This window comes from Sipha flava, unplaced genomic scaffold (genome assembly GCF_003268045.1).
Source record: "Sipha flava isolate LNK unplaced genomic scaffold, YSA_version1 176_pilon_pilon, whole genome shotgun sequence".
In the NCBI taxonomy this organism is placed as follows: domain Eukaryota; kingdom Metazoa; phylum Arthropoda; class Insecta; order Hemiptera; family Aphididae; genus Sipha; species Sipha flava.
The window spans coordinates 1,363,364-1,375,707 of record NW_020272062.1 but is presented as its reverse complement, the minus strand read 5'-3'; the positions used below and the strand labels follow the sequence as shown (position 1 = coordinate 1,375,707).

Genomic DNA, 12,344 nt, shown 5'->3' with positions numbered 1-12,344 from the left:
GTATTGATTATTGTTTAGATTAGATAATAACATTAATGGTTTGATTACAACTTAAATACTAAATTAATTATTATTATTTAAAAAAAAAACATTCTGGCTTTTTCATTGACAAAATCGTCAATCACTTTATTTATATTCAAATCTTGAGTTCTGTTGAATATTTAGAATACTTATATTTGTAAGTCTTTCATTTCCAATGAAGGTTCTTAAATAATTTTTTATAATTTTGAGTTTGGAAAAAGAACGCTCCGTTGACGTAACTAAGATGGATAATAATTACACTAGCAGTTAAGACATCGTTATACGGAAATCCCATATCATTAACAACAGTTTCTGAAATATTAAGAAAAGATTATTTGTTTCTGGGATCTTGTTTAAGCATAAATGAGTCTCAATTGGGTTCAATATGCACCTTCAGTCCACCCGCTATTTGCGGCACTAGTTTATATATTCTATTAAAGTCTGTACACTCTATGAATGTATTTTTGACTTGGTACATTACGTTTTCTAAAATTGTAAAGAAGAATAATGTGATCATTATAATTTATGATGTTCTTATTTTGGATACTTACAACAAATTATTATTACCATATAATATTGAACATAATCGAGAAAAATTAAAAGCAAACAAATCATATGAAATAACCAAAAAAAAACAAAAAAGAAAGACATCTATACTAATCAATTTCATGTAAATCTCAATAAATGTACATAATAAACCGGTCTTGTCCGGAAAGTGCTTTAATGTTTTAGATGAGAGCAATTACTATTTCAATGTAAAAAAATCTTGTTTAAAAAAGAACGCACAATCATCATTTACTGATATAATTATATTTATTTTAATTTTATTAATTTACACACATCTCAATCGTTAATTATTAAATAAAACATTTTATAGGTGAAATTTAAAAATGTATGCATCCAGTACAGAGTTCAAAACTTTGGTAAAATGTAGGTATATGAGATAAATAAAAATTTTCAGAAAATAACACACAAAAAAAAAAAAAATTAAGATGTCTACGATCGACATGAAAATATCGTGTATTCGGTTGTATAATATTGATGAAAACAAACGACTGATTTTTGTTAATCATATTTTGATCGGAACAAAATTAGAACCAGACCGATCGAAACCGATCAGGTTTTTTTTATTTTGTCGTATGTTGATGTTGACCGATAAGTGTATGTGCGTCAATTACCTTGCATGTGTTGTAATTGCTTCCAAACTGATCCAAGTAGCTCAAAACACTTGCTCATTCAGTGTGTACACGGTCTTTAGGCCGATTTACACGCAACTACTTATTGTGCATTTTACTGAACATGTAAAACGGACAATAAAACGTTAATTTTATAGTGTCTACACCAGTGATCACATATTAATATTTTTGAAGGGCCACATTAGTAATCTGAAAATTTTTCGCGGACAATTAAAATTCTAAGTACATATTTTCAACATATAATAGGCAATAGGTATTATTTTAAAATTAGATGCAATGAGAACATTATTTATTTTATTTATTATTTGCTATTGTTTCTAAACATTAAGAACATAATTAATATTACAAATATTATAAACATAGAATGTTGTCGTAATATGTGTTTTTATTTTTTGTCTGCTGGCCGGATAAAATTTGTTCGCGGGCCGCCATTTTGTGATCCATGGTCTATATGTTTCAACTTTTACTCAGTTGTCCATACCAGTTTCAACTGTATTTCTCTTCATTCTTCAATAGTATTCAGTTATTTTAGTGATTTTTGACGATATGGAAGAAGCACTATTGTGGTTTACCATAATATCCCTAGTACGTGTGTAACAGAATTTCCGTAGATCAGACATGTTCACAAGAAAACAAGAAAATACCACGCGAATCAAATTTTATATTATTTATATGTATTATAATAATTAAAAAAAAAAAAAAAATGAAGTGATATTTGAATTATACGAGTATGTATATATATACATACTCGTATACTTCAAATATATATAAACGTGACACTTTTTAATTATTATTGTTGTCGTTATTGATGCTGTTATCGTTGTTGCAGTTAGTGTAATGATCATAATCATGCACATGATTGCACATTCATTAGACTATTTTTTATTTTATTTTATAAACTACCAACATAAAAATTAATTAAACTCAACAATTATAAGTATATATTAACATTAAGCTATTCTGAATCTAAATGTTTTTCTTGGCATAGTTTTATAGTTTATTATAATAAAGAATCACTTTTTTAGTATTCAACAAGAAATATTCAACAGTTAAAGGTCAAACGGTGTTATTTAGTAGGTCACTTAGATTCACTGGATTTTAATTAATTTGTGTATAACGTTAAAAATACATTTTATTATCGACGTAGCAATTTATATTCTGGCTAATCATCCATTTGCACATACTTCGTCATAATATTAGATTGGTCTGCCTATTTTGAATTATCTTATTAACATTTTGTACTTGAGAGTTATAGCATTTGAAAAACAAAACATAAAAAAATAATAATAAACTATACCCAGTCACTTAGGTAGGTATTAGAAAAAACAATTGTTTTCGCGTCTTTTTAACTTACGTCGTATTAATTTTTGAATGTTTACTTCGTTATAATACAGACCAAAATATTAAATAGAATACCATCTATAGAATAAATAATAGTATGAAAATAGAATTAGATCAATAGCCTTATATAAGTTAACTACGATTGAACCATTGTTTTCCTTGTATGTTTTTGTGTATATCTAATTTTCTTTTCATTTGAACAGAAACAGTAACTTGCAGATATAGTTGATTTAAGTTTATACTATCGATGACTGATTCATAATATTTCACATGATCGTACAATTTGTTAAATATTATGTTTAGATTTCAGAAAAAAGGTTTATTGTAACTGGTTAAATTCAATTTTTTGCTGTCTCGATAAAAAAAAAATTTAATGTTTTTTTTTTCATACGAACGAGATGTGTGATTGAAAGGGTGTAATTGAGCTCCCTCTTTTTTGAATGAGTCATCTTTCATAAACAGGCCATGCGTAACATAATTATATGTATATGTAACCGCAGTAACTTATTGTATACAATAAATTAATTTATGTATATATTTTCATTTATAATGCTATTTTGCGTGCACCAATGTATTGACCATATTGTTTTACGGCTGTTGTTTTTAAAAACTTTTTTTTTAATAGAACTGATTGTATAAAATATTCATCTCGTTTTTCATAGACCACGCACGTTTTGTGATTGAATAACGTACATAAAATGCATTACACGTTCAATGTTATTCAAAATATGGCATGTCCACATAATGGACTTAATTCCAACGATTTGGCTTGTTTTAAATATAAATTGTACACTTTTCCTTTGGGCTAAATAATTCTGTACAATATTTAGAGGCTCTGCGTGCAAGTTAATAAGAATTTTACTTATGTACTAATCTAAAAACAATTAAAAATAATCTATCATAGTGTTGTAACTTTAATCTCGTTTAATTGAAATAATTTAACGTCCGGAATTAAAACAAATACTTCTACATCTGTCGGTAATGACGATCGAATTAAATATTATTGTTTAGTAGAAACCATCGTGTGTATTATGGTTATTTACGAACAAAATGAAAACACGATAAGCTCTGAGAGGTCTTGATCCATATAAAGTCGAATATCGTATTAAAAAAAAAATTATTTTTATCATTTCTGGTTCGGAACTGGGGTACAACGTAGTATATATATATATATGTGTGTGTATATAAATCAAATCAAGAGCAATTTGTCAACTGTTTTCGTTTAATATTCATTATATCATTTGTATTACGATCACGCGGGTGGTGGGATGAATGCCCCTCAAGGCTTCATCGATTATATTTTTCTACCCTTCACCAGACCTTGAACGGTCCCCAACCCTTCCTAGCGTCTGTGTACACTCTACCAGCACTTTCGACTAATGCAGTGTTGAACGCAGCACCACTAAATATTAATTTACCTATGATATTACATGACGTATTATGATGTAGTCTGGTCTGATCAAAAAACGATACTAATATCATTAACGGCAAGTACAACGGTGATCCCAAGTATAGGAACATTTTGTTCGTGTTCAAAGTTGTCCCGTAGAAACGACAAGGAGAAAAAACCGTCTCCTCTGTTGTTATAGTGTTCGGTCCAACTCGGTAGATAGCGCACGACTGCGGCGGCGCATTGCGGTACGGTATAGTGTGTACCGTCTGTGCGAGGGTGTCGATATCCAAGAACAGGATCTAACAACACCACCCTTGTGTACGGCAGTAGTCCTGTAACGTTTTCGATTAGTGGTTGTCGTATGTAGTGTAGTAAAGCTACTCCGTTGAACTCATCCTCAATTTGAAGTCACATCACAGTGTAGTTATTATACCTATAGGTACGTGTTTACTTCGATGTTCTTTCTCGTCAATTACATTTTTCAGTACACGATATAGGGGTACCATACGATTCCAACGAACACGTAGTCTACCCTATGCTAGCACTAAATTTATATATTTATAAAAGTGACTTGGGGAATATAATTCAACGTCTAATCGTGTAATATGTTATAGATCTGTCAGGCATCAAAATTCAATTATTAACAAACAGAATGCTCCGGTAAACAATCAGATTCATTTAAAACACAGGTAAGAAATTGCGTACATTATATAACGACATCATTCTATTTTACTATGTACGATTTATTACGTAATTCAGAATTTTAATTATATTACACATTAATTTCAAAATGTAATTCGATTTATATCGTATTTTAATATAGTACAATAAATTGGTCGTTGAAACTAATTAATCATAACCTTATCTTATTTTTAATTTAGTTGAATTTGAAAACAAAATTATGCATTACTTTCTTTTCATCAATGAATTAGATATTTATTTAAATTCAACTCAACTAGTGTATATAAATTTAATTTTTTATTTAAATAAATATAAATTTCAGAGTTATCTCGATTGACAGACTAGATTCAAAAATAAATGATTCAAATCTATTACAATCTGGAAATAAATCACAAGTCAAGGTACTTATTTTATTTGACTATGTTTGAAAAATACTTATATATAAATAAGTGTCTAAGTAAAAACTATAATAATTTTATTAAATTCTTTTTAGCTGAATCGATTCAATGTGGGCCCAGACGGGGGCTCATCAAGTCTTGGCCCTGATGTTAGTCCTCCAACCAGCCCTCCAGAGCCCACACCTGTGGCACCTGTCTATAAGGTGGTTACCCGTAACCATGTCAAGAAGTCAGATAGCGGACAGCAAACCGAATTGAATAATTCAAGCTTAAGGTATTTAATAATAATTTTTTAACAGCACTTAATACAATTTTCAATGATTTTATTATTTTTGAATGTTAGACAATCTTCGCAATGGAAAAAATACATAGAAGCTGGCAAAAATGCTGAACAAATTAGAGTGAATGACTTTGAAAGGGTGCGAGATAAACCAAGTCCAAGACGAACAGATAAAAAACGATCAACTGGTAATAATATATGAAATTAAAAACAATTTCAATCAACAATAATTAAAATATTTAAAACTTGTTGTTGTAGATGGATCTCGTGAAGATTTGCATAATTTGGATTACATGGAAAGAAAATCACGAAGTGACAGGAGTGAGAAAACTAAGAGTCGAGGTGGTGTACCTCAAAGTTTTGGTTATGTAAAACGATCTACATCCAGCTCAAATGGTAAAGGTGATCCAAGAACTGCTCAAGTTTCAGCTGTTCCTAGAACAAAAGTAATTTTAGATTATAATAATGAATAATAATGTGTTATATTAAATATATTATATTTATATTATAAAATCAAACTATAATTTGAAAGGTAAAAGTTTCTGGAGGCACTCAAACTGATATGAAGACTTATTCAGTTAGTGGCCCAAGTGCTACTCAACTGTCACAAAGTGTAAGGGAACGACTTATGGCCAATCAGTCGGAACAAGAAGTCAAAATTGGCAGCCCTTATGGAACATGGACGAGACACAGTCCCGTTCCACCACACTATACTGCTTCTCTGCCTTCTAGGACTGGTGCTATAGGTACTTACTAAACTACAGTGTTTTTGGTATGTTTAATAAGTATAAATAATAACATTATTTGATTCATTCAGGAGGTATGATTGAAGCAGATAGTATTGAATCGCTCCCTGCACAACTTCATCATAGAGCGAGTTTAACACACTCTAGATTAATGTCTTCTGCGTCTCCAAATACTAGTCCATCACCAAGTCAATCAAATAGAATATCAAGGAGTAATAGCATCAGGTTCGTGGCATATTTTTTTTATGATAAAATTTAAATCTGAAAATTTCTGTCTTATATCAAAAACATTTTAATGGATTTCGGCTATTTGAATTATTTTGGGGAAATTTAATGCTGTAAATTTATTTGCAGCTATCTAAAAGATCGGACGTTTCCAAGGTAGGCAATTTGCCAAAAAAAAAAAAAGTGCACTTATAATATCATACATTTTAACCGAGTTGTTGCTTTTCATTGTTGAGGATTATTATTTTAGCTTTCAAAAACACCAACTAATTTTATTTTATGTATTAATTCTTAATTGATTAATTATTATTCTTTTAGATCAACAAAATCAGAAAAACTATACCCATCAATGTTACAACGTTCAGATGAACCAGATTCATACTACAGCATACCATATGCGCCTTCTAACCGTTCTGATCATCGCACTTACCCTCATGCCTCACAACCAACTAGCCCAACACCAGCTAATCGTTATAATTTTCAGTCTCCTCAGCCAAACCACCGATCAGTTCTTTCATCCCCTTATGCTGCTTCTATAATGAGTAAAATCAATTCCAAAGATGATGATGGTGTGTATATATGAATAATTTTTACAAATTGCATAGAAATTAATTTTATATAATTATATATTAGCTCATGGATCTGCATTAAGTTTAATATCAACTGGATCCTCATCATTGTATAGTGGAATGGGAGCTGATGAAAAACAGGCACAAGAAGTTAGACGTCTTAGAAGAGATTTGAGTGATGCACAAGACAAGGTCCATACATTAACAAGTCAACTATCAACAAACGTAAGTTGCATAAAATAATTTATTTAAAAAAATGTCTTATTTTTGGATCTATCTAAGTTCTTTAAGCATCGTTTTATTAATTTAATATACAAATAAATAATAATAGAAAAAATATGATGCTTGTTTAATACACTATTATCATAAACTATGTTTTCAATTAATATGTCTTTACATTATTAGAAGTTCCAATGTCCACATATGTATTTGATGAATACTACTTACTTAAGTAATACTTACTTCAAATGTATTTAATACTTTTGATCAACTAATATTATCTAACAAGTCTATTAAATAATTTTCAAAAATAACTATCAATGAACCTCAGTTAAATACTTTTCTTGAAAGTATGAAATAAAAGTTTAATAAATTATGGCAATGAAGAATATACTTGTTGGCATATTCGTGTAACTCGTAGCTATTACACCTAAAAAAATAATCCATAGGTTATATATAGATAGTATAATGGAAAGTAATCGCTAGTTACTCCCTACATTTAAAAATAATGGTAACTGAGAAAAAGCTTTAGAACCTAATTTAAGTTTTTAGCATATTCACAGAATATTATCAGACTACATCACTACTTAAGCCTTTTATCATATCTAATGACTATACCACTGATTATTATAGAGTGGGTTATTTTTTTTTTTTTTTAATCTTATTATGCTTAATTGTATAGATTGTATATTTCTTGTAAAAATAAAAAAAAAAAAAGGTTATTTTTTAATCAATATAGGCACTGATAATTTTACAGGTAGTATTTTGTTTCAAGTAAATAGTTTTAATACACTTTAGATATTAATATATTAAATATTTTATTTATTAATTTTTACAGTTTTCAACTTAATATTTAAGTATTGAAATATATAGTTAAAAATAATAAGTGTAGTCAAATTCGAAATATGAATAAATAAATATTTATTGGTTAAAGTTACACAAAGACAGGAACACAAAAAAAAAATTGGTTAATAAGGGTTTAAACTACTTTTGAAATCATCTATATTTTCAATATAATTGAAATTTTCATTTTCTTCTAAACACACTTTCTTAATGGGTGGGCTATCTTTTATTATATTTTCTGTATTATGATTACCAATTATTTCAACTCCAAATATTCGGCCATTAAGAAATCCATGTTTTAGATTTTTAACATCCTCAAATTTTAAGATTTTAAGAGCTTCTATTTCTAAATCTAATCTATTGAATTTAAAACGTTCTTCAAGAATTTCATTTCTATTTCTATTAAACTCTTGAACTAAACAATCATCTGGGGATGCTTTTAGTGCAATTAAAGCATCTCTTACTTTATAAACTTCATCAATATCATCGAAGTTTTCCCAAAATTGTTTCAAAAATTCATCCATTCTGTCAAATACATATGATGTTTCAAATTTATCTCTTTGGTGTGCTACTTTAAAATAAAATCCATAATGCTGATACAGAGTTGTTACATTTAATTGAACATCATAACCAAGGCATTGTTTTGTTCGTAGCTCATCAAATGCAGATTCTTCCATCATTGATTGTAGCACATGATACTTGACTGAATCATTTATTTCATTTTTATCAAATTGATAATATTTATAAGCTATAGAATTATTGTCTTTTGGATTATAGTTTGCCATTTTAACTCGGTTGTCTCCTTTATTGAGACGTTTTATCAATATAACTGGAAAACATTCTTTAGCTAGAGGCTTGTAGTTTAAAATAGTTACTACATTTTTACAAATATCCATTGCTTCAATGTTACTTATATTCCCTTGAATTAACGCTCGGCAGTATAAATTGTTTAGTTGTTTATAGAATGTTAAAAGTTGTTTATAATCTAATTTTTCTAGACATTTTAATCTTTCGTCTAAATTCCAGTCCGGATCTTGAATTACACTATTTTTTAAATCAGATGGAACGAAATCCAAATCATACTGATTATTTCTAAATCTATTTATAGCCTTAGCTTTAACCATAATAAATATTTCCTCAGTCATCAAACTCTCATAATTTTTTATACATTTAAGTACAATATCTATGAGCAAAGGTAACTTTTCATTGAAACCATTAAATGTCAATTCAAATCCACTTATAAATACTCTAATACCATAACTAAGTTGAGCCATTACTGCTGGATATGTATCTTCACTTAGTAAAAATACAACAGAATCTAAAAATAAATCCAAACTTATATAGTTACTCAATGACTTTGATGGTAGCGGAGTAATAACATTTAACATAACATAGCTTTTGGGTAGTTTGAAATAATTATCTTGTTTGTACCACAATTCAAAGTATTTATTCTCAGTAATTTTTTTTGGATATTTAGAGTGTACAGTTTGAGGTAAAATTGTAAAATTTGTCGTTAAATATTGATTTTCGCTTGGAATTTTAAAAAATGTATGAGGTTTAATTGTTGACCATTTACTTTCTAGTTCTTCAGTTAAACTTTCAGCTAAATATTTGGTTCCAAAAGTTGGATCTTTTATAAATTCATCAGAATTATCAAACTCCTTTGCTAATATGAACATAGCTACACGTTTAACTGTTAATAAGTTTAAAAATTGTGAAATTATTTCTGGTGAATATTCATGAAATAATGAAGGGCCACATAAATAATCTTCTTCTTCGTATATCAACATGTTTTCAGCAAGTTCAATTACATGATCAATAGCAGATTTATTTTCAGAAAAATTGAAGTCATTTTCAGCTAAAATTTTAATTTCTTTGAAAATAGATTCAGATATTCCTTTTTCTCTAACCAAATTTAAATAACCAAATGTTAGCTCAATTATTTCATGTATATTTTTTAAACCTAAATCAGTAATTTCAATAGTCATAGTAAATAAACTGTAAATACTATTGCTATAAAAATCATCTTCTACTCCAGCTTCTAATTCCATTGCATAGTTTAACTTCCTCAAATAGTTAATCAATGTTCCTTTACCTTCATGACCTACTATCCATGCAATGTACTCCAATGGTTTAATTTTATAGAGGTTATTAACTGGAGGTAAATACCAAGAAAATATAATTTTTTTTGTAGAACTCACTGATATTATTTTAAATATTTTGTGAAAATTATCTGGGTGGAATGGTTCTCGGCTGATTTTAAATTCTGGTGGTGGCAGATTGTCTGTTGGTACTTCACTAAATAAATTATCAATCCATTCTACCATTTCATGTGCTGGTTGTTTACTTTGAACTGCTAAAGTCATACGGCTGGCTGAATAATGATTTTTCCAAAAGTCTATAACCATTTCATCTAAGTTTTTATGATTCAGACTCTCCAAATTACCCCAAAAAAATTTTCCAGCAGGGTTTTCTTTATCAGCACATATTGATAGTAATCTAATTCAAAATTATTAAAATTATAAACTGTTTATTATTAAATCATGTATTATTATTTTACTAACCTCTGTATACGACTATCATCATCAGAAATAGCCATTAGAAATTCAGAATCTACAACTTGTTTTTCCTTGTCTATAGATTCTTTTGCTAATTTAGGTGCTTGAAACATACTTGCAAATATGTCAGATGCTTCTCGAGAATATTCCATTGGGACTTCAAAATGAAAATTTGTGTACTCACAACCTGTTTCAGCATTTGAATAGCCTGCTTTTCTGTACAAAAATCGATCAAAATGATTTTCTGCTGGGTATCGTTTACTGCCCATTGATATCATGTGTTCCAATAAATGTGCTAATCCTTGAGCTTCAACAGGATCACTAAAACTACCAATATTTACACATAATGACATCGCAAACGAATCACTATTTTTTTGAGGTTCTGTTTCATCACTTGAGCAGGAATCACTGGATTCTTCTGAATCATCATTTGATGAATTGTAGTTTCCACTTGTTTTTGTAAATTTATAGTTTTCATTTTTACTAGGTTCATATTCTTCGTCAGGTTGACCAATTAATAAACATCTCATACCGTTTTTTAACTTATGTAATAAATATTCTTTCTTATTACTCAAACCTTTACGAATTACCTTCTCTGCAATAGCCATGGCACGATTGCTAAGTAAAATACTTATTTAATTAGTAAATACAAACTATTTCACTTTATTATAACAACATATAATTTTTTTTTTTTTTATAAAAATATAAAATTATATAACAACTTTATCAAATATATCAATAGATTCATTATTAAAACATTTTAAATTACTAAAAAAAATTCTAAGTATACTTGCATAGATACTATTTGATAAGAATTATGGTAATCAATATTACGTAGCGGCACCACGCCGTAATCAATAATTATGGTAGAGTTGACTTTGCAGTGGGACCAACATAGAATAGTAAATTTAAGACGTCTTTGAACTATAGGAACCAAAATACAGATAGTCTTCGTTAAAGTAATTTATCGTATATTCATAGTATTAAAAACCGGAAAGTACTTAATAGATGTTCATGTAGATACTGCATTTCATTGTGAAATACAGTATAAATAATTTAAAGTTTTTTATAAATTGTATAATAATATTCATAGGAAATAATTGGCTGAAATCTTTCATCTTGAAATGAATGTATTATTTACGCATAAACTATGAAAATTTCTATACTTTACATAAAGTAGTCATTATTTTAGAGCATTCTCTACAGTCTGCTTATTTATACTTTATGTTCAGTGATGGCGTGACGAAAGACCTGAATTGAGACATGTACTTAATTACTGGTGGTTCTCCTCGACCTCGACCCCTCTATAATAGCATTATTAGTTTATAAATTATGACTTTAAAAGTTATGTTTCGTAGCTGATATATCATGTATAATAAAATCTGTTAATTGTATGTGATATTGTATCACATATATGTTGTATTTTCATTTTGTGATCATCTCTTTTTTTTTTAAATTTTTTTTAAATTTATATTTAAAATATACATTTTACAAATTATAATTTATAATTAATATAATGGACAAAAATAAAATATAATAGACCATAAACTAATTGCAAAACCAAAATTTACCTGTCATTTTTATATTCATTATTTAAATGGAGGGTGATGCTGATAATACTGATATGTTACTTGCTTTTCTAATGTTTTATATTAATTTAAAATATGTTATACTTAAAAAATAATTAGGTACGCTATTATTATTAAATAATATTATAAACATTTTTGCAAACACATAGTATGATTATACATAATATGTAACCAATATATTATATTATTATATTCAGTGCTTGAATTGTTAAAATTAAAGAAGAGGAAATCTGTTTGCTTAAAAGAAAATTGCATCCCCAAAACTTGTTAAGCATTATAATTATA

At 28.1% G+C, this 12,344-nt stretch overlaps 2 protein-coding genes across 9 annotated transcripts in view; one reads left to right on the top strand and one right to left on the bottom strand.

Annotated features, from left to right (window-relative positions):
• LOC112680347 (protein sickie) overlaps nucleotides 1–12,344 on the top strand; it is a 91,815-nt gene that overhangs the window by 47,942 nt on the left and 31,529 nt on the right. For 6 of the 8 annotated variants that reach the window (XM_025550415.1, XM_025550413.1, XM_025550412.1 and 3 more), the window contains 10 exons: nucleotides 4,566–4,640; nucleotides 4,955–5,033; nucleotides 5,126–5,304; nucleotides 5,374–5,498; nucleotides 5,569–5,756; nucleotides 5,843–6,056; nucleotides 6,128–6,281; nucleotides 6,411–6,437; nucleotides 6,600–6,850; nucleotides 6,915–7,075. In XM_025550415.1, the coding sequence (XP_025406200.1) occupies nucleotides 4,566–4,640; nucleotides 4,955–5,033; nucleotides 5,126–5,304; nucleotides 5,374–5,498; nucleotides 5,569–5,756; nucleotides 5,843–6,056; nucleotides 6,128–6,281; nucleotides 6,411–6,437; nucleotides 6,600–6,850; nucleotides 6,915–7,075 (1,453 nt within the window). The remainder of the gene's footprint in view (nucleotides 1–4,565; nucleotides 4,641–4,954; nucleotides 5,034–5,125; nucleotides 5,305–5,373; nucleotides 5,499–5,568; nucleotides 5,757–5,842; nucleotides 6,057–6,127; nucleotides 6,282–6,410; nucleotides 6,438–6,599; nucleotides 6,851–6,914; nucleotides 7,076–12,344) is intronic. The other 2 variants (XM_025550417.1, XM_025550414.1) reach the window with 1 other exon arrangement.
• On the bottom strand, nucleotides 7,974–11,168 carry LOC112680348 (nardilysin). Its single transcript, XM_025550418.1, has 2 exons — nucleotides 10,477–11,168; nucleotides 7,974–10,411 (listed from the first exon to the last, which is right to left on the bottom strand). Exons 1-2 carry the CDS (start codon nucleotides 11,076–11,078, stop codon nucleotides 8,038–8,040), a joined length of 2,976 nt encoding a protein of 991 aa, XP_025406203.1. The 5' UTR covers nucleotides 11,079–11,168; the 3' UTR covers nucleotides 7,974–8,037.

Excerpts from the sequence above, each read along its gene's own strand:
- LOC112680348 (XM_025550418.1), bottom strand. The coding sequence starts at position 11,078 with ATGGCTATTGCAGAGAAGGTAATTCGTAAAGGTTTGAGTAATAAGAAA. Across the intron at positions 10,412-10,476 it reads GATGATAGTCGTATACAGAG|ATTACTATCAATATGTGCTG; the intron begins GTTAGTAAAATA and ends ATTTTGAATTAG.